The sequence below is a fragment of the Idiotropiscis lumnitzeri genome, chromosome 1 (genome assembly GCF_059441095.1).
Source record: "Idiotropiscis lumnitzeri isolate Australia: NSW breed Sydney's pygmy pipehorse chromosome 1, RoL_Ilum_1.0, whole genome shotgun sequence".
Lineage (NCBI taxonomy): Eukaryota > Metazoa > Chordata > Actinopteri > Syngnathiformes > Syngnathidae > Idiotropiscis > Idiotropiscis lumnitzeri.
Genome location: NC_142391.1, coordinates 15,213,441 through 15,235,979, shown reverse-complemented (window position 1 = coordinate 15,235,979; position 22,539 = coordinate 15,213,441). Strand labels below are relative to the sequence as shown.

At 39.1% G+C, this 22,539-nt stretch overlaps 1 protein-coding gene across 3 annotated transcripts in view; it reads left to right on the top strand.

Moving 5' to 3' along the window:
- kiz (kizuna centrosomal protein) overlaps nucleotides 1-8,665 on the top strand; it is a 28,576-nt gene extending 19,911 nt beyond the window's left edge. For all 3 annotated transcript variants that reach the window (XM_088319492.1, XM_088319503.1, XM_088319499.1), the window contains 2 exons: nucleotides 5,468-5,514; nucleotides 8,361-8,665. In XM_088319492.1, coding sequence (XP_088175618.1) covers nucleotides 5,468-5,514; nucleotides 8,361-8,464 — 151 coding nt within the window. In that variant the 3' untranslated portion in view covers nucleotides 8,465-8,665. The remainder of the gene's footprint in view (nucleotides 1-5,467; nucleotides 5,515-8,360) is intronic.
- The last annotated feature ends 13,874 nt before the right edge of the window (nucleotides 8,666-22,539 follow it).

Here is a 22,539-nt window from a genome sequence, read left to right as displayed (position 1 = left end):
ACAGACCACAGGAAATGGGTCTCCAGACACCAAAGTGGTTGTTGTACATTTGCTTGGCCACTCTAATAATTCCCTGTTCATTTCCATAAGATCAAGGGGCTCCACCCATTAACTTGCTCACAAAGACAAAAGGTCCTCTAAATCCCCCCCTCACTCTGTTGACAGGTTGCAAAACCCGTTTTCCGAAATCAAAATCAAAACGCATCATGTCAAGAAGAAGAATGAAGAGCAACTACTTTCAAAGATGTGTTGACAAAGACGAGCGTCCTTTCATTTGTCACCATCAAACGCATTCAAGCCGCTCAAATCAGGGCCCTAAGTGGACTGGTTCAAGAACATTTAATGATAAACAGCCCCGTGGAAGATAACGGCATTGCGCTTACATTTGAATATCAACACAACTTCATCAAATCTGCAATTGACTACCAGGTCCTCAGAGCACCTCTTCGCCACAAAACCCATTTGGGCTACTGTAATGGCTGCATAAACGTTATGAGGAATAATCTTCTCTGATTTCATGTGATTACTGGGCAGCACGTTGATCCGAGGGCTGAAGGCTGTATGTCCCTGGCCTGGCAAGCAGGCGCTGCAGTCTGCCTATTAGCCCAGGGAAGGGCTAATGGGCTGACTCTATTGTGGTCCTCATAGCTGCTGATGCCTGCCTCTGCCAGCCACAGTGCAAGGACCACCCTCTTTAATAAACATGAGCCAATTTCAGACCCAGACCCTCTCAGATGTTGCCTGTCTCCATATTATTAATTTGCATTGGAAGCCCAAAATATGTGATTAGACAAAACTCACAGAACAAAAAAAGAAAAATTCTACAAACTGTTGTGATTCGGATTGTGTAGGAGTTGATCACACTGATCAAATGGCGATTCATGTTTGCTCATCTGGTTGACACTCACATCTTTATATGCTTAGAAACGGTACTAATAAGTGCCAGAGTCACCCTAAATTCACCTTCTGGTCACCAGTTTTCTTTCCTCATCTTCTCTTGGATGCTGGATTTAAGCGGCCCACTTATTACAGTCACTTCTTGCACTTAAATGCACCCACAAGTGGTCCACAAGCCCTGCACTCAAGCAGAAGCATAACACTGCACGATGCTCTGCCAGGTTCTCTCTGTGTCACTTTGTCGCACTTTGCCCTTTCTTCTCTTTGCCCCTCTTCCTCCTTCCTCGAGTATTTTTTTGTCAACCCCCTCCCTCTTCTTCATTATTTGCTTCATTTTTTTTTTTTTTGTCAGCGAGCTGATGTGTGACATCAAAAAGAGGATGTATCCAGACTCCAAATACAAAAATGTTCTCTCCTGTGTTGTCTTAGACAATAATTATGATTTGTCTGTTAAGCTTAGACTACAGCAGAGGGGATTGTAGTTTAAAGCAGAGGCTTTGGCGCAAAAAAAAAAAAAAATCATTTATAACTCTTTGTGCGGCTCCTCATTATGTGTGGGCCTGATTCATTAAGTAATTGGTTTGCAGTTGTTTACATGAGTATTAAGGCCTTCTATTCAGGGCCTTTGAGAGATACATTGTGCAAATGTTGCATGTTATGAATGCAGAATGAGAGGCGGGGGGCCAGTCCTATTGGCCAAACACTGCACTTGGATGAAAAGCGAGAGAAAAGCACTGGGTGCTGCTTTGCATAGCAATGACCGAAGCCTTAATAAGCTTTACAGATTAAATACATGCAGTCTATACAAGATGCAAAGAGATACTCTTAACACATTTATGTGTGCTCATTTCACTATTATATGGTTTGAGAGAATAGTCTTTTTCTATAAAATGTGTGTATTGTATTATAACTGCTAGGGAAGCAACTGATCTGCAACATTTACGAAGGATTTGTCCAGTACAAATCTTTTGCTGTCTTTTTGAATGCTGAAGTAAAATCACTTTGTGGTTGAGTGGGGATGAAAGGAATAATGCACGAAGGAGTGAGTCTTAATAAGCAGCTGCACTCCATGTAAAGACCACTTGTTCCCCTTTGTATGCAAGTGCATGCCACTGCTTCCTCTAGTGCAAAGAAACATTGTGCTCCGTTCTCCCATGGACATTTCAGAGACCACACCTTCCTTATTTTTATTTAGCAATTTCAAATACCTTCCCCCCCCCCCCCCTCACTGTTTTTAATCGTCAGCACATGACCACACACACTCGCACATAAGAAAAAGATCCTCTCACCATCAGCCGGTGTTATTGTTGTGCCTAGTGCCTGCTTGACAAAAACCTTGACACAACAATTAGTGGTTTACAGCTTTGCCATGGACAACAGGATGTGCTCAAGCATTCGACCTCAAATCACTCAGTGTCAAAATCAGTAGCGCTCTCTTTCGCTTGTGGGTAGGCGATGTGTGAGGCTCTCTGGCGGCTCACTGGGAGGAGGGAAGGACGGGCAAGCCAAGAGAAAGGAACTGAGGGAAGGGGAGGCTCGCAGATAGATAAGGTTGAAGGACAGAATTTAGTCACAGATAAAGATGGCAAGATTCTCTTATGATATGTTTGTTTTGCTCTAACGGAAAAAAAATCCACTCATTTCAAATGAATTATTGATTTTTATTTGTCTAAAAATATGCTATTAAATTCCTGGCCAACTCATTCAATATAATGGAAGTTTATTTTTTCATGTATTTATTTATTTGTTTTTAACCAATATCAAACATAAACAGTAAGTGTTGATGGAAGTCTTTAGATTTTAAATGTATTGTTTTTATGTGACATTTGTTCAGAGTACTCAAAGGTGTAATAGGAAGGCTTTCACAATATAATCAACAGCCACATATTTAGATAATGTCTTATAGGATCTAATGAGCGGAAAAAAAATCTTCCTTTAAAAAGCTGCATTAACAATATTGTTATTCTACTGTAATAAATCATCAACATTTTCATAAATGCACGTTTTAAAAAGCAACCATTGTATTCTTTTGATAACTTCATTGTAATTTGGGTTTGTAATTTTTTTTCTACCCTTTTTTGTGTTTCATCGCATTACACTGTGCAAGTGCAGTTTAATGTGAACTAGTTACGTATTGTATCTTTTCAAATTGTGGTACGTGGTGGCTTTGTACGTTGATTTAAATTGTCCTTTTATTATTTATTATCACATGTTACCGTTGGTCACACGAGCAGTCAAGCACTGTCTCCACTGAACTGCCACTATCCACAAGACTGTGGTGATCAAGGCTGCTTCCACTCAATTGTAGTACAAACTCATTGCCAGCAGAGAGCACTCACATGTTAGAGTGTGCCCACTCATGGTGCACTCACAGTTGCCTCTTGTTGTTTGCCCCCACTAAGGGTGACATCCTGCTGCCATTCAGGCCCGTTAGAGTACATCCAAGCTTAGCCTAAACATTGTTTGTGCAGGGGGTCATACCTGGGATGGGAGTAGGAGTTGATGGGAATGATGAGGTGATGGGTCTACCTTTACCTTTAGACACAGCGCCGCTGTGCAAAAGTGCTGTGGAGCTATTAACATTTGTGTGTGGGTGGCAAGAGCTTAAAAAAAAACAAAAAAACTGGGGTAAACAAAAGCATTTTTTGTCACTCAGTCTCTATTTGCAAGCTAGTGTTAAATGCTTTATAAGCATTATTTTTGTCAAACCTTATGTTTTCTAATGCATTACAGTATAATCAATTGATCATAGCCTAGCTCATACTTGGACTTTTATTTATCTATATTTTTATCCATTACACATGAAGAATAACTTGTGGGTACCCTTCTGTTGATGAAAGATAAACATACAGTGTTTACAGGAAAAACTGGATTCTGACAAAAGTAATCATAAATATAAATCTAATGAAAATTAATGAATGAAAATCAGACATTGCTTTTGAGTAGTGGTTCATTAGAGTCAGACCCGGACAAAAATGATGGTACCTCTCGAAACGACCGTAGGGACATATTCAACCAATCCTCAATTAGCATCACATCTTCAAACTTGTATTCAGTCTGTCATCCCATATAAATGATGACAGCCACTTTTTGCCCAAGGTTCACCAGGCAGTGCTCTTAAAAATGACAATCACAGACAAAGAGCTGCTGAATCGTCTGTCGCCGGGGAGGTTGCTACCTCAGCCGAGGAAGCTGCTCATTGCGCCTCTTTCCCGATATACACTTGTCGGACGTTCTGTCTAAAGGTGGACTTTTACAAAAAACTTGAAAGAGCTGAGTTCCGGCTAGGGAGGCTGACAGCTCGGCAATCCCTGGTCGGAGCTCACCTTCATATGATACGCATGTAGTTGGACTAAAAAAAAAAATACAGCTCAACAGAGCTACAACCGGGGTGGCCAGAGCCTCGGCCTGGGGGGGGCTGTCCACAGTACCTCTTTTCCCCGGATACAGTTGTCCCACTGCTGTTCATGGAGGCTTATTGTTTTCCCTCTCAAAATACATTTGGAATACACATTTGTTTGAGAACCGTCAAAATGACTGCACTGGTAGTTCTAGAGTTGAAAACTTATGAGCGCTATCCGCCTCCACTTTTGATTGATTCATTACCAACACATTCCTAGGAACAATTTGCAAGCATTAGTTTCTCCGGATTCCGGTCAGAGGGGACACTGCATTCTATTTTGGTCTGCTAAAATAAACTGTTTCTACGCCGCCAGTTATGGACAACGATTTATTCTGAGCATCCTGGCTGTGTCTTATGTTGCAAAGCAGCAATATTCTACATACTGTAAGAGAAGAACTGTAATGCAGACAATGTTATTTGCTTCTAATTCTCAACTGTGGGCCGAATGTCCCAAAACTATCCGAGGAAAAGATGAGCGCGAAAGAGAGGATGATAATTAAAGAGGTTATTGGTTTGAATTGATACATTTTAGTTCCACAATGGGGACATTTGTAATGAAGGAACACATGACTTGTTGAAAACCTTCACCTTCCTCTCCCTTTTCCTCCTCTATCAGAGAAAAGCAAAAACCCAGCATAACACACAAATATGCCACATGGATATATACCTGTATGTATGCTAACCTGGAATATAATGAGGATAGATTGAGGATGTGAATGGGATCTATGATGATGTAAATTTAAAGAGGGGGCCTTTTAAAACTGGAACCGGGGGCCTTATTGCATATGCATTGATTCAGATCAAAGCTGTTTCAGAGGTCACACATTTACATTGCCATATCAGCAGAGCTATGGGACACGTGGCAACCCTGGCTTTGGATTGTTTTTCAATGGTGGGTCTTGTAGAAGTCATTTTGGTGCAGCTACACCAGGAGTCAGGGAAGTTGTCCTTGCTTTACTCTTCACCTTTTGCCAGTCATCTAATGTCTGTCATCCATTCAGCAGCTGCCAACCTATAGAAATTCACTTCCAGATTTTTATCAGAATTGCCATATATTTCAAATTCAATCAGGAACATTACATATATGTGTGTGTCTGAAATTTCTGGGGAACTTACCATAACTATAACAAGGCAAAAATAAACTGATAATTGCCTTTGTGTTTATAGGAAAGACGAGGTGAACCCAAAGATTTATTCTGCTCTGCAGTCAAAAGGTAAGTATCGTATACAAAACCACGTAGTAGGTGGAAGTAGACAACTACCATTACTGAGGTTTTAGCTCACTTGAAAACTTTTGTAGAATACATAATGCATGTAAAATGGATCACACTTGCTAAAGTGCTCTCGCCAAGTGCTCAACTCATAGGTTAAAGCATTTTTTATATCAAAACACAAACTTACATATTTTATTCATTCATTTATTTATTTATTTACAACGCACCACCTGCAATGAATGCAACCCTGGATCAGGGATGTGACACAATGAACTGTAACGACTCTAAGCGCTCTTATTTTCATAATTTTCCCTCAAATGAGAATTATGTATCTTCATAGCTACCTTTAACCCCTCTTTTCGGCATCAAAACAGCTGGTAAATTGTTGGGAACATGTTATCATAATACTGTTTGTATTATATAATAATACCATCATAATGATCCGTTTTCATCAAAAATTCAATGTAAGCTTTTGTTTATTCATATTGATTTTTTTCTTTTCAACTAGATTAGATAGGAGCAAAGAACACTGCATGGTTCTCACAGTTACAAAGGAAAGGAAGCATAATATGGTTTTGTGCATATGCGTGTGTTGTTCCACTTGGCCAGTGCACTTGAGTGTGACACATCCGTCAGATTCATTTGAATTGTTTCTAAAGACTTTGTCAAAAGAGGTTAATTTATCTGACAGACATATTAAGACAAATGAGTTTCATATATTTCTGTAAATTTGAGCTTCATGTGCCTTTAAATTAAACATTTCTCTCAAAGCAGCTATGCTTTTTAAGGACTTGTAAACCACAAATTGACCTTGAAAGTAAATCCTTTTTAGCGAACTTGTAAGCCAGAATTAGACCTTGAAGGTAAATACTTTTTTTTACTGAAAAGTAACCCGTACATTTTTCCACAATCACTCATGATTTAGGTAATCTCTTAAATGAAATCATCTTTAAATAATCATTTACCGGCTTTTAGAGCTTTGTTGATTTTTGAATGGCACAAGATTGCCATCATTACAATGTTGGTTGTTCAACGCTCTCAATAATGATAACTTGGTACACCCACACAATTTCATGAGCTCTAATATAAGTGCTGTATTAAAAAGCCTTCCTTTTTACAAGGCTTATTTTTATCTTCACGGTCAGACAGACAGCCACCCACCCATGAATTTCTACCCTGCTTATCATGTTAAGGGTCGAGGGATGCCCGAGCAAACTGCAATCGCAGTGTAAATATTCACTGTATCATAGGCCTACTGTATGAGGAACTGTCAGGGACATACAATAATTCAAGATTACCTGGCTTGTACTTTGCATTTTAGTCAAATATTTGAAAGGGGCTCAGTGCTGTGCGTGTGAGATTTTTAACTGGAATATGTATGTGAATTGAAAACACTAGACAAACTTAAAAAATGTAAGTAATACGTCACAGTACATATTTAGTTAGTTTTTTTTTATTAAAAGAAATATTACATTGGTGTAAACCTGAAAGTTTTACCTTAAAATTAAAAAAATGCTTTGAATACATTTGGAACAATAGGCAAGGCCACTTTATTGAGAAAGCGCGTAATTACAAGTACAACATTTAAAAGCATTTACAAAATAAACGCTCCAATCGGGCGCAGCCGAGAGCCGTGGATAAACTAAAGCCGTGTTAATAAATGTCACTGTTAATTCTCAAGTCACGGGCAAAGTCGCCAAACGGCAGAGACTTGGACTCTTAAAGTGGCTGCCAGGATGGCCGAGTGGTCTAAGGCGCCGCGTTCAGGACCCAGTCTCCCCAGGAGGCCTGGGTTCGAATCTCGAATTTCCCCATTGTGGGACTAATAAAGGGAATATTATTATTATTATTATTATTATTATTAAAGTGACAGTAACCAGACCAACGTGAGGTTATTTGAGGCTGCTTTCATCATCAGTCCAGTTTTGATATCAGACCAATATAAGCAATGTCATTTATTTCCCAATATTGGTCTTATAGACCAATATTTTTTTCGTGAAAAGTTGTCATGTTGGAAGTTAGGGAATTCCATCCTGCAACGTCGATATATAGAAAATATCAGTAAATAATGCCACACTATTATATAGTACATTAATTTGTCCACACCGGCTACACAAAAAAATATGTGTCCAATTCTGTTGCTGACATGTGCACTAAGACAGGGAGCTATTGATATTGGAGATGAAGAAGGAGCATTCCAGGGACAATTATTTATTCATAAACTGCTCCAAAACCGATTGATAGCGCTGAAAATAATTCCAGTTTAATTTTTCTGAGAAAAAAAAATACATAAACTTGACAGTGAAAAACAGACAATTTCGAACATTGAATTTTTTCCTTTAATCTTCTTGAACACAATAAAAAGGCCTGAGCATTATTTATGTAAAGGTAGAATACGTGTACAGGGTTTTGTTTTTAATCATAATGTGGCTTGTGAGAATACGTTGTAGTATGGATGGCCAACTGGTGAGTCATCTTATTTCTTCTTGAGTAGAAACTCATTCACCTTCCAGGCTACAACATGATCCTGACTTCGAGCTCATTTTAATCCTGCTACGGTATGACATATGTATTCATAACAGTGCTCATCAAGATAAATTGTATTGAAATAAATATACAAGATGGATGAAAGGGAGTGCAATAAGATTTTCAATTGTGGTATCTCAAGGTTTGTTTTAGTGTCAGTGCATTCAAATTGTAGAATGCTTGTGAAGTGTCGTTTTAAACAGGTTAACAAATGTACGCGGATGCGCATCGTACTCTGTAAACAGATGAGATGAGTGTCGTACAACTGTAAAACGTGCGGCTGCGGTGTCATATTTCTTTCATTCTACTGTCTTTTGTAGATTTCTGGGGGGAGTCAGATGACAGCAACTCAGAGATTGAAGCGGCCTTGCGTCCGCAACCTTTCAACACAAACGATAACGACACAGATGACTTCTATGACTGATGTTTACATGGTGCTGCGTTTTGAAAAGTTCAACGTTTATATAAAAGCTGCTGTTCACACAGCTTAGTTCATATTATTTTCCGCTATGAACTACCAATATAGTGTTCTGCATTGTAAATTTGTTACAGTTGTCGTAAAAACATAATAAAGTTGGCAACTCTCACGTAGTATTTGAAGAGTTGCCCAACACTTCGCTGTTAACCCTGCTTCAGTCTCTTTATGTGAACAACTCTCCCGGCTCATAATAGCAGCTCGAAATAGATTAAACTGATCTTTTAAAGCGATTTGTTTGCACTGGGCTGAAAATCATGCATTTTGAATGCCGCAAGCATCTCCGAGTGCTCTGCCTCCGGCATGCTCGAGTGTAGTGATGTGAGTCACCTGTTAAATGACAAAACACAATGGCCTCTCGGCACTCTGCCACATGACCTGTGAACCATCTGAAGAGCACCGTCACTCCGCCCCACACCCCCCAGGGTACAAAGTGTGAGAATGGTCCAAATGTGTCTGTATAGGTCTACACCTGCCTTTTAATTGTGTGTCTTTGCATGTATTTGTGTGCATATCTTGGTTCAAGCATTTAAAATACACACATTACTCGAGTTAAAGTTCTTATTTTTCCATTTGATAACCGTACACTTCTCTCCCGAGTCTGAGTGCTGATTGTAATTCAGTATTAATCATAATATGGGCCAGGACACTGATATTTGGAATTTGTAAACAATATCAATAAAAATGATAAACTTTAAAAAAAAAAAAAAAAGGCTCATAGGAAGTTTTGTAAATTTAAGTCATCGGTCCAAATATTGCCATCATTAAAACAGCGCTAGTACTTTAAGTGATATTTTAGTGTAAAACATGTTAACCGCAGTGGCCTTGAACGCCTTCTTTGCGGGCCCTGAAGGATCACAGACCTACATTTACAACTTGCATAAATTGGTAAGTCAGTAGTTTGTCTTCATTTCTCGTCAATCAGATTTCAGCTTTGATGTGTTGCCATGCACATATTATATAAATTCACCTCCGCAAAACCTTCTCGCATGCTTTATGTTGACACCATATGGAAAGCGCTTTGTTACATCTCCAGCTGTTGTGAAATGCGCTATATGACTTAAGTAGTATTGTATTGTGTGTGCTCTTTGGTGCAGTTTGTATCGCCTCTAATTGGTTATGTGCACCTAAGCTCGAATCATGATGGAGGACGATATCGGACTATGATTAAAAATGCTCTTCTTTAATGCCACACATTGGCCTCTTTGGTATTGGATATAAATCGTATACGTATGAGTGCTTTGAAGGTAGATTACAGTCAATTGTCCGTGAATCAAAGTTGGTTTGAGTAACAATTTAGTAACCCACTCTCCAGTGCGAATGTAGCCTTTGTTATATATATATATATTTTTTTTTTTGTACAAAGTACTTTATTAAGTGATGCCGTTATTAAGGAGGTGTATTCGGTCACTAATTATCCACTAAAAACCCAGATCCGAACCTCACCGCCCACCACTGCTCTTGAGTTATATGAAACTCAAGAGAGGATATACTTGTACATTTTTTTATGAAATAATTCACGTGTGCACTTTATTTCTTGTGAACGTAACAGTCCTATTACGAGCTTTACCTAACTTGTGTGCAACTTATGCATTACATGATTGTAACCCGATCTGAACTCGACAGACACTTTGCAGACATTTTTTCAGTCGATTTGTGACATAGCCAAAAGACTGACTCGTTTTGTTCGCAGACATTGAGTAATAGCGTAACTGAGCGAAATTCCTGTCACTTTTTGACCAGCGTGCTATGGCTCTGTTTTTTGCCCGAAATATCAGGCACCAGCTGCCGTGCTCGGCTCTCGCCTGGCATTCCAGAACACCCTCACCCTAGATATGTTATTATAGCATTTACGGTACTTACATTTTTGCTTTAATTACCATGCTGACATCTCTGCCTGCTCTGAAACCCTCAGCTCCGCTCCCAATGAAGAGTCAAATTCCCCTTTGCAATGAGCATATCAGATTTAGCAGATGTCTGAAGCCTGAAAATGTCCTGGGACATATTTTTCTGAAAAGAGTGGGAACCCTGCCATCATCTTGATTTACTTAGTAATGAAAGTAATTTAGATGTCAACATCCAAGTCTTATTTTCGTGTTGTGACATTCACAGTACAATACAACTTTATTTTATATAGCACATTTCGCAACAGCTGCAGCTGTAACAAAGCACTTTACAAACAGACATAAAATGGCAATCGTTCATTAACAAAAGCAGTGAAAGCAGTAAATTAAAACACAAATGAATGATACTACACATTTACAGCAGACACCAGAAAACAGCAGAACAGTGAACAGTCTCGTGTTGAATCAAAGCCAAAGAATAAAAATGTGTCTTCTTGCAAGTTTTAAAAGTGAAAAGGGGCTTGCCTAACATTTATTGGAAAGTCATTCCAGAGGGAAGGACCCACAACAGAAAAGGCTTCATACTCCCTTAGGCGGCGCCTAGTCCTTGACACCTCCAGTTGCGTCTGGTTTCCAGACCTGAGGCACCGGGCAGGTGCGAAGGGTTGGAGAAGCCCAGAGAAGTAATCTGGGGAGAGGCCATTTGAGAGATTAAATGACATATAGAAGTATCGTAAAAAGAACTCTGCACTGGGATCCAGTGAAGAGAGGCCAGAATTGGCAAGCATCAGCATTTTGGACTGGCTGACTCCAAAATAAAGGACATTACAATAATGTAGCCGAGATGTAACGAAGGCATGGATTACTGTTTCTAAGTGCCGTTGAGAAATGAAGGGCTTCTCCTTAGCTAGCTGCCTAAGATGAAAGAAGCAGCATCTAACGACAGTGCTGATTTGTTCGTACAATTTAAAGTCTCTGTCCGCTTTAAAACGTAAGTTTGAGAGTGTTGGCGTCAGTTAAGATGCCGGAGGGCTCAGGTCAACAGGGTTGAAAGTAGGAGGGTCACTGGGACTGAACACCAGAACTTGTGTCTTCTTTTCACTGAACTCTATGAAATTCAGTGAGATCCAAGTTTGGATTCCCTCTGGGCAAAACAAAGGTGGTCTTAAAGGGGAAGTCAACCCCAAAACATTCTTGACAAAAATATGTTCTATGCTGCCCCACTGGTCGAAACACGACATTCTGACATTCTGATTCATATTGTGTGTGTGGAAAATGAGTCACAGGGGGCGAACATTTTGTCATTTGCTGTCGACTTGTAGTCGCTTTCCTCAATAAAGTCACTAAATGTTGTCATCGGTGGAGTAGTGAGCAGGTTTGATTGCAGGATTACATTTCGCAGCACACCACGGTGCGAGCATTCTAAGTTTACATTTATACATCGTGTGAACCTCCAAGCTATCATCCCGGGATGTGGAAAAAGCCTGTGGCATTTAGTATCAGCAGAATTCCATTAGTAAGCTTCAGTTGAGCCTAAATATCAAAACAGCATATTCATTATGCGTAATGGCATCAGGCACCCCTGACCCACCACAGAAAGAGGCACTGTGGCAACATCATTTGGAGTTTGATAAAAGGCTGCCTCGCATACTAAAATATTCATGTTAAGGAGCATGTCAACAGATACTTCAGAGCAACAGATAGCTTATGTTGGAAGTGGAATTAGATTGTTCCAATGTGAAGTAACCTTTTTTTAAGTAATAAATAAGCTTTTTGGTTCCTTAGCACACTGATGTCAATAATGATATTCGGTCTAGTCTCTTAATGTGTACGAGTCTGTTGTCATTGAGGTAGCCTGTTTTATTGCTATCAAAAAAAAAAAAAAAAAACTCTTCTAGCATACCAGAAGATGAAAACAGTGACAAATTTATGGTGATTGGAGTACTTTCCATAACTATAACCCGTTTCATTAGCATGCAGGAGTTGATGCATTATTTATACGAGGGTCAGTTAAAAATGAGCACAATTTAATTTAACATACTTACAATTGAACTAATTTCCTGCATTTTTGTAGTTAAAATGCGTGAAGGTTTAAAAAAGTTGTGTTTAAGCGTGTCCTCTCCCTGCATGCCAGCCATTTTAGAGATGATCTGATTGATCTCATCAAAAGAAGAGAGCTGTGATTGAATTTCTTGCTTAAGACATTGAACCACCCCTAAATATTTTCAAAAGGATGCAGCGTGTATTGAGAAGCTGCAAAAGGTAGTTTTGTCACCATACCAAAATTGTGACTTTGACTTGATATTACTGCATACCTGAATGAAATACTTCAATCCCAGAAATGAAATGATACCACAGCAAAAACTTTGAAACGTAAGCAAAGGGTAGCAGGGTGACACAACGGGGTAGCTGGCCACATGATCCCGTGTGCGTGTGCACGTACGTGTACATGCCACCATTGGCCAACACATAGCTTTGCCTCTAGGATTGAATTGATTTTATTTTGCATTGCAACGTACGTGATCAAACGGAATATTGATTGTAATTAGGTCAAATATCAAAAGACGTTCCCCCCCATATTATTCTTACGTGTCAGCTTTTATCGATGAACCACACTTGTTGAGTGTATAATATTAAACGACAAGACAAATATTCAAGTGCCAACATCCACCGGTTACACGACTGATACAAGAGTGATCCACTGCTTTGACACTCATGATAAATACATTTCCAGATTTTAAGATAACGCTCGCTTGATAGTATGACCGTCTAACATATTGTTTTAAAATAGTACTTAACAGTATTTAAAATTCATAACATACCTGCAGATGAAATAGAGGAGCGCAACCTCCGTAGCCAGAATGGGAACAGAGTGAGACGTGCGTCAGCGAATGGGACTGACTGAGGAAGCCAGCTAAAAATGTCCTTCATAAAAACCACGTACTGTATTTTCACAACAATAAGGCACACTTAAAAGTCTTCCATTTTCTCCAATATTGACGGTGACAATATTGCGCAAAAGCCGTCATCATTTCTGAGGAGACTGACTGACAATGACTTAAGAACCACTAGATATCGCAATACAATATTGGTACCGGTACGTGATCCAAAAGGAAAGACTGTGTTCAAGATCAAAAGCAAAGAATTCCCCCACGACGACATTGCTGAAGTTCTGGAAATTAGCCATGGAAATGCTGCAAACAGGCGAGTTCCCTGACTCTCACGGGTGTGCTAAGGAGACCAGTCAGTTTTAAAGCTTGTTTGAAGCTTCTTGAGCATCACAAAGGTGATCTAGCTGTTCTCAAGCAAACAGTGAATGGAGATGAGACAAGGCTTCATCACTTTGAACCAAAAGAAGATGATGATGCTATTCCAGGGCAGGACATACGCTCAGCTTCCAAAATAATGTAAAATAAATGTTACTAATAAACATGAGTGTGTTATGATTAAGTCCCGTGAATGAATGTGATATGGTGACTGCAGACGAAAGATTCCCGTGTGTGCCTGAGAGCTTGAGATCTTGGTCTCTGCAAATGAAGACTTATTCTTATTTGTGACGCCATCTTACTTTTGTTCTAACCCTATCGCAACAGCATTCAGTGGTGCCATCATACGTTTTTTTATTTTTTTTTTTGGTTAATTGCATTATTGTGGTTGTAGAGAGCTGTTTCTGATGGTTTTCATCCTTAAACTCTTCTGTGCGGACATGTGTTCCAAAGGGTGCGGGTAATTTTTAAATCATAAAGTCATTTAGACATCACCAATTAGTAATATTTGAGTCTGAAAGGCTATCCTATGCGCTTTGAGGAAGGCTCCTTTGAATTTTATGCAGTTAATTTGATGTTAGACTCAGTGGAGAGGTGACTCAGATGAATTGAAATAGCGGTAGTATAACGAAACGCATTGTCAAGCAATACCATGCTTTTTGCTCTCGTGTGAGACGTTCTCGTCGGCTAGACAAACTGAGTATTACCGCCTTTGGCTAGGGCCCACCTACAAGGCCACGCCCCTTCTTCTTGTGTTGACTATTGCACCTTTTCTACTAAAAGTAAATGGACTAGTTTCCCGCTCGTTCATCGTCGGTGGACTGATTTCCCGCTTGTTCCTCGTCGGTGGACTGGTTTCCCGCTCGATCCTAATGGACAGCCCTATCAACGAGCTCCACCTGTGCAGCTGGGACCAATAAAAGGACCTCGGTTCTGCAGCCCAGGGCGGCTCGCTTGCGCTAGTTGTGTCTCTGGCATTGTGTGGACTTTGGTTACTTTTGAGACACTTGGTTATTGTTTACCTATATACGTTTATGAACTTGGTTAATACCATTTTGTTAAACTCTTTTGTTCCCAAACCTACTTCTTTTACTAAGAATAAATTGTCAACTCCACTTCCAAACCATTTTACAACTTGGTCTGTGTTACTTCCCTTCTTCCCTAGCAGAGCCGGTCGTAACACTGATGTTCTGAAGTGTGCGCGCTTTCCATTCTACGTGTACCTTTCTGTTATTTTCAATCACTAAGTAATCATTGACAGCAAGGTCATTTGTATCTCCTACCTCAATTAAAAATGCATTCATTATGATGCTGCCTCCTCGGCAGCTTCTTTGGTATGTGTGCTTAATAGAAAAAAGGCTGTGCTATTTATTATACAAGCTTGTTTTTTTTTTTGTTCCGTCAGAAAAGTCATTATATACTTATGTTTTACTTAACTTAGACTTAAACAATCTTTTCCACGAATGAGCACAGTTGGTGTCTGAAAAAATTCTCCAGCCAAGATTAGTGATTTCATCCTTGTGGGTTGAAAGAATAATTAATTATTATTAACTCAATGCTTACAGCTCTCCCATAGAATGTTAAGTCTTCTTTTAAAAAAAAAAAATCTGTATGGCTACATCCTACTTTGCTCCACTCCTATTTGTCTTGTTTTTATTATTTTCCGGTATTTCTACAATGACCATCCGTAAGTCAGTAACATTTGTAATATTGTCCCAATAAGATAAAAAAAAAAAATTAATTAAAAAAAAAACAATAGAAATACCTTTTTTGTTTAAGGCTGTGTAGATCTGCTCGACTGCAAAATTGCAACCATAAAAAACCAACAAATAATACAATCACTACTTCTCTGATAGCAGTACAAATTAGAATGAGTCAATTTCTGCAGATATATTTTCGAAGTTTACTACCAGCATCTTACACTCTCAATAGAATGTGTTGAATGAACGTATTGAAACAAAGATCTTCATTTTTGTTCCTCTAAAAATGACGATAATTTTGATTTTTATCTGGGAAAACAGAACTTAAAGGTCGTTTCCCCTTTGGTTCATTTTATACAGGATGATGCTGTTTTTGTCAATTTTCCTAAAACAATGTGATTTACACTTGATTACGTCTCTCGGCTAGTCTGGGAAGGCCTTGGGAGCCCCCGGAAGGAGTTGAAAGTGGTCGCCACGGATAAGGAAGTCTAGATTTCCACGTTAAAGCTGTGTCCCCTGAGATCCGACCCCGGATATAAGATAGAAAATGTGTGGATGGATGGGTAGAATGTGATTCACCCATTTTAGAAAAAAATGGAGGCAATTCAATATTTCAAGACAACAGAGTTTGATCATTTTTGCACAGTATGAACAAATTTGTCGTGTTAAAAATCACTTCAGAACAAATCTGTAAATGCATTTGAATGCTCAAAATGGCTTCGTTATCAAATGCATTACAACTACATATTTAGCAGAACAGTATGGAAATACAAATGGTAAATATAGCTCAGGTTGGAATTTTATTAATGCGTTGCACATATTTTCTGTGCGCTGATAGCGTGAGAGCAGCGTGCAATTGCTCACGCCCGCATCTTTGATTGAAAATTGGTTCCAGTCAGCAACAAGTTATAACTCACCTGATTAACTTTACACCTGTTTAGTTTAGTCGTTCATGTGAAAAAGTAGCATCATAAATCAGACACGAAAAAATTTTTTGCCATCATCTTTCCACCCAGCCGCATGATCTTTTCACACTGACAGATTACTATCCGAAATGGGCTTTATGTAAAAAAAACGACTTACTTAGCAGTCTCAAACAGCCTCCTTAAAGTATTTACCTTCAATTAGTCTCATCTGGGAAACTAATTATAAAACCTGTCAGAGATTTATATCGGTGTCTAAACAGAGAGGAATAACGTATGGAAACTTTCCCCATCAAAACAAACTGTAATATTTAATTAACTTAAATCCTATTTGCATAATAACTTTGAACATATTGCATATTATTATTATGGAAAAACATCTCCTATCCTGCCACTGCATTTATCACTTGATTTAGCAAGTATCTGAAAGTGCAGCGGGTGAACAATAGGTCCAAGGGTGATTTCCATATGAATGATGTCTGTGAATGAGAGTGGGTTATAGACAACGGCTGTGTCTCCATAGTCGGGTCGGGAAGGTTGGCGCCCCTCTGCCCCCACTCTGAAAAACAGGTGAGATTCTGGCATACAAAAGGCCAGGAGAAAATGTGTTCAGCACGGAGACTTATTATGGAGAGGCTATAGGAAGAGTGTGTGTGGACATATATAAAGGGGCTCTGTCTACACATGGAAAGCTTCTTTAGTAGGAATCTTGGTCTAAAATGCTTTTTTGTTTTTTTTTGTGGATTACGCCACGACTCAAGTTATATGGTTTATATAAGCATCCTGATGGCAGGCTGGGGACCTGTAGCTCTATTTCAGCAGACAGACTTTTAAATGCCCCCAAAATGGACGTCATTATAACTTGCTGAATAATTATGGAGAATTTCCACATTGATATTATAGCATGTCATTTTAACCGAGGTATCTCTTGATTAACAACTCCTAGCAAGTCATCCGGTCCTTGGGGGCAAAATGGTACGCTCATTTGAATTTTTAAAGAAAGATGTCATTTCTATTACTGCTGTTCCATTGTATGTTTGGAGAATGTAAAAGAAGTGTCAATCCAGGTGATTTATTAGAACAGTTTACACCCTACACTTACATAGCTCCATCTTAATAAACATGACCGAGACAAAAGACCTATTCAGTGTCAAAAAATTATTTACACTATTTGGTAGCAAAATGTCCTTTTGCTGTTCTTATCTAATGGTTTATAACATCTTATTAAGAAGATATATACAGTGTTAAATAATTAATTATTCATCTGCAACACATTAATAAACTTTCCAATACAATGTTCCTAAAAATTGTACACACAACAGTCCAAGTTTGTAACAGTTTACTTTTCTCACAACCAGACTGGTCCACTGCTATAGTAGTTGAGAGTTTGATTTATTTATTAATTTTTATTTAATTGGTAGGACAGTTTTAGATTAGATATAGAACAACATAGAGGTTATTAATCATCCCCTCCAAAATTGTGCTAAGTAGCAGGACCGCGAACCCAGAAGCTGCGATGGAGGTGGATGTACTGTATTTGGAGAGTGGCGACTCATACAAGGGGTCAAAGTGCATCTCCAGTTTTAGCCAAGGCCAAAAAGTCAGGGAAACTTTAATGGGTAAAATGTTTAACGTTATAGAGCAACAATTTCGCACTAGATGCTTCTTTCTCAGTGTCAGCAATAATCTTCAAACATATATATTGCATAGAAACAAATTCACTTTAGAGTGTTGTTCAAGGTAAGAGAGTTGAATTGATTTCAACTTGAGCTCTTTGTCGTCTTTTATTTCTATATTATGTGATGACATGAATTGAATTAACGATTGTGAAAAGCCAAGTGTGCATCCTTCATCCCGTTGCCTTGCTGTTTGACATTTGTGCTAGCGTGTTACCTTTTTACAAAACAAGCCACACAGGCATATGTAATTGATGGACAGTTCATCTAAAACATGTCACTTTAATTTCTAAACACTGTATTGCTTCAAAATCAATTATTAAAATCTATATTCTAGCCCACATAAAACCTTTGAGGCACTTGCACAGATTTTTTCGCATGCACAAACACACCAAACCACCATGGAAGTGTTGTAAAATTAATATGGTCGTTATACTTCTCCCATTTAGTCATGCTAGCTGCCATCTTGCACAAACAAAATGACTTAAACATTATCCACAAATTTGAGAAGATATTATTGCTCCTACACTCAAGACCTTGTTTTCTGCAAGCGTATTTCGTTCTCCACATTTATTTCCGGGTACATGTTTCACCAGCGTCATTCGTTGAACTTTGTCGGTCCTGCGTTTTTTTGTTTTTTTTTCTGTAAATGAACCTTTTGTTAAAAGCATCTTGCCTTGGTCTGCGCTTTAGAGTCCCGCCTTTTTCCTTTTTTCAGTTCCTGAAAACAGGAACGTAACACCCTCAGTGCCAACTGAAACACAGACGACAGCTATTTCTGAAATTTCAACTTGCATTGCCAAACATCTTAGAAAGGAGAGAAAAGGAGAATTAAAATCTTAAATCTGCCTTTTGAAATGATGTTTTTTGAAATATTGTATAAAACAAATAAATGTGATCCCATAAACGGCACGCCATTATTAAATGATTTCCAGAGCGTGTGACAATTGTTTATTCGAAACCGTGTTTGTGACATGTCCAACCATTATTTATTTATTTATTTATTTTTAAACCATTGTCCTCATTAGGTTCATGGCCAAGCAAGATTCTACCAAGGCCTACTTTTGGGTACACCCTGGACTTTCTGGCTTGTGATAATGTAATGAAGGGCCGAAAACAGGTTTTACTAAGGAAATATATCCAAATAATTCACGCAAATAAGGTTAATTCCATTGGTGGTCTGCATCTGAACTATATCTATTTCATTGCCCAATCGGATCCTTTTTCCATGACCGTGCAGGAAGAGTGAGGAGTGAGGGGGGCCACTAGGCTAAACCATAATGAAGAGAGTCAATCTGAAGCTGTGGCCAGAGAGCTCCAAAATGTAGATTGCCACATTCCTGCTTGAGATGCTTCAAATCACATTTTCATTAACCACATTTAGGAGGGGTAGCCAAGAGTTCCTGTTTAGACCTATTCCCATGACTCCCTCACTCTCTTTTACATGCACGCACGTGCGCGCACACTCATACACACACATCCTTTGATGTCCCAGTTTTCATTTAGGATAATTAATATGAAAAGATGGAAAGACATCGTGTTCTACATATTCCTATGAGACAGGCTTGCAAAAGCTGTTAAAGCCAAGTAGGCAAATTAGTATTCATGCAGGTTTTCCTGTTGCAAGTCATTTTTCCCCACTGGGACATGGTTGTAGATTAGGTAGACAGGCAAAGGCTCATTCCTGATTATATGAGCAAAATGCCTCCACAGCAGAGCTTAAAAAATAAAAATAATAAAAAAAAATAACCAAAGTAAATCAATTTCTATGACCTGCTAAATGTAATAGGCTACATTCTAATTCTTTAACCCTGCCTATGAGTGAGAAAACACAGCCTGTAATGGAGGGATCATCTGCCGCTATACAAGCTCATGTTTTTGGAATTTATGTATACAACATTATACATCATTTGTACCATGATTCACTGGCAATAAACAATTGCTTTAATGCACTTGCTTTTTTTTGTCAATCAACCAGGCCTGACAAAAAAAAAACACCTATTATTGTAAATGGACAAATGGCCTTTTTGCTTTTAGATGCATCTCAAAATGAATGTAAATTGGCATGTTAATATTTCAGCAACTATGGAACATATAGACTGGTTCACAGCCCACATTTAGGTTGTTATATTGCAGAAAATTGCAGCTCTGGTGTTTTGCAAAACATTTAAAGGTTATCGTTATTAAATTGAGCCCCCGTGTTTGTTTGAGAATCCATTGCTGCTCAGTTTGCTTGTTTACTGTGACAGAAAGTGTCCGAATAAATTTGGACTTCTCTTCATCCAGCCTGTTCAGGTCTTAGCGAGGTAGGATCCTAAGCCGTTTTACTTCTGATCTTTTTACACATATGAAGCGTAATTAAGAGCAAGGGAAAGAAGCCGCTTGCGGAATGGCGGTTATGTGGTTAGCACCGACCCGACTCAGTACTACTCACCTCATTTTGGGGCGGTGAGATTTCTGCAAAATTGGTCAACTGAAGAAACCACACCTCATAGTGTGTATATATATAAACGAACACAAAAAAAATGGTAAAAATCCAACAGCAGTGATAATGGGAGTCTCCTGACATTTTTATTTTATCTGTGATGAAACTGATGGCATCAAAATAACAGACTGCCACAGCAAAGTGGTGACAATGATCTCAACTATCCTGCAGCATCCAAAGCTGGTTAACAGAACAGGCTATGCTAACTGAGTGTGACTTTTATTTTATTTTTTTTTTGTCAATTCTAGCCATATATCCTCAAGAGGCATAATGACATGTCAAGGACAAATCTGCTCAACCAACAAGCTCTACCGTTGTTTACGTCATTACACTGGAACGTGTCAATTGTGAGTAGAACTGTGGCCACCCGAGTGGATACTGTGGAGTGAGGAAGCAAAAAGGAAACGAAACTGTGGACTGCTCTGCAGTCAGTCGTGTGAAAGTGATTGAGTGGGAATTAATCCCTCACCAGCGACATGAAAGTCAACTATGTGAACGGCTACTCTGCAAATTGCCCACATTGGGAAGGAAGTGTAGACATTGCAATTAGAAGGCAATCGTCTCACTCTCACTTTGTACTGAGCCCATTTGGTCTCTCATCTAGCTTGGACAGTTCTCAGCTGGACTAGGTCCTCACTTCTGATTTTGGACGGTTTTACTAGCACTACTTTCACTTTAGTCTTATCCCTATTCTTAGCAGCAATTTTTGGAGGATAATTCCATGTTCCATTCACACACGATGCGGCATTGACACCTTATGCATTGTGATTGAATACAATCTCAGGGACACCGCCGCAATTTATTCATGGTACACTATCCCGCGGCCACTAGAAACGTGCCTGTGGCCGTCTGCAACACATCCGCATATTTCCTGCTCTGCATCTTTCCCCGAGTGCAGAAATAATGCTAAATGATATGAAAGAGTGGTTGCACTATCTGTCTAGAGATGTGGTGATCTTCTGCTCAATGCTCGTGACAAAAACCGTTGCATTGCTTTGACACATTTTTCCTTCTTCCTTTTCTCCCTCGGGAGAAAACCCATCCATGGTTTATGCAGCTGAGTCACAGGAAGGGGCATTAATGTAATGCACTGTTGATGGATGCAATCTGTTGATGATAGAGATGTTAACAAAAGGTGATCCAAGCATATTAGCCCAAGACACAGTTGTGGGAATGGTTGGACCCCCTGTCATTAACACTGCCTGTTATCTGGGATGTCGCACGCTCACGAGCCCTCATGAGGGAATACAAGGTCAGCCATTAGCATTGATTCAAGGGATCAACGTGAATCTACTAACTGCCTCCCATGATTTGTTTATCGCTGGGATTCTTCTGTGGAATAACAACATGAACTGTGACTATGCTAATCTTTGTGGGGTTTTTTAGACGACCACATGAAGGGAACTAATATAATGTACTGTATAGTAATCAGTCCAAAGCAAGTTACCAGTCACATTAGTTGCACCCGCATTAGAATCACTTCAAAAGATGTAACTTATGGCAATTTATCGCAATATCGCATTTCATCACTAAACCAGATTTTGCAGATATTTTTAAGCAATCTTTTATTTTTTTTAATTTGTGCTTTTACAGTATACATAATAGTCCAAATTTATGCAGCATTTTCACCAGAAGCCAATTAAGCATTTACACTGTAAAAGTCAACCCCGGTGGACAACTGGTTAGCACGATGGCATGGGGTTGATTTTTCTGGGAACCCCTGTTTCCTCTCACATTCCAAAGACATACGTGGTAGGTTGAGTGAACACTCTAAATTGTCCCTAGGTATGAGTGTGAGAGCAAATGGTTGTTTGTCTTTCTGTGCCCTGCAATTGGCTGGCAACCATTCCAGGGTGTAACCTGCCCACTGCCCGAAGACAGTTGGGATAGGCGCTGGATGGATGGCTATGTACTTTTTTTTCCTTCTTATATATGGATGTATAGATAAAGGTGCAGAAAACATGATTTATTCCACAAACACAACAATATTAATCAGAATGCCATGTCTAGACTAGTGAAGGCACATAGAACATATTTGTCCATTTTCTTTTGGGGGGGGGTGGCATCCCCTTTAAACTTCCACATTGACAAGTACATTAGTTTGCTCCCAATCATCTCTCATCTGTCCTT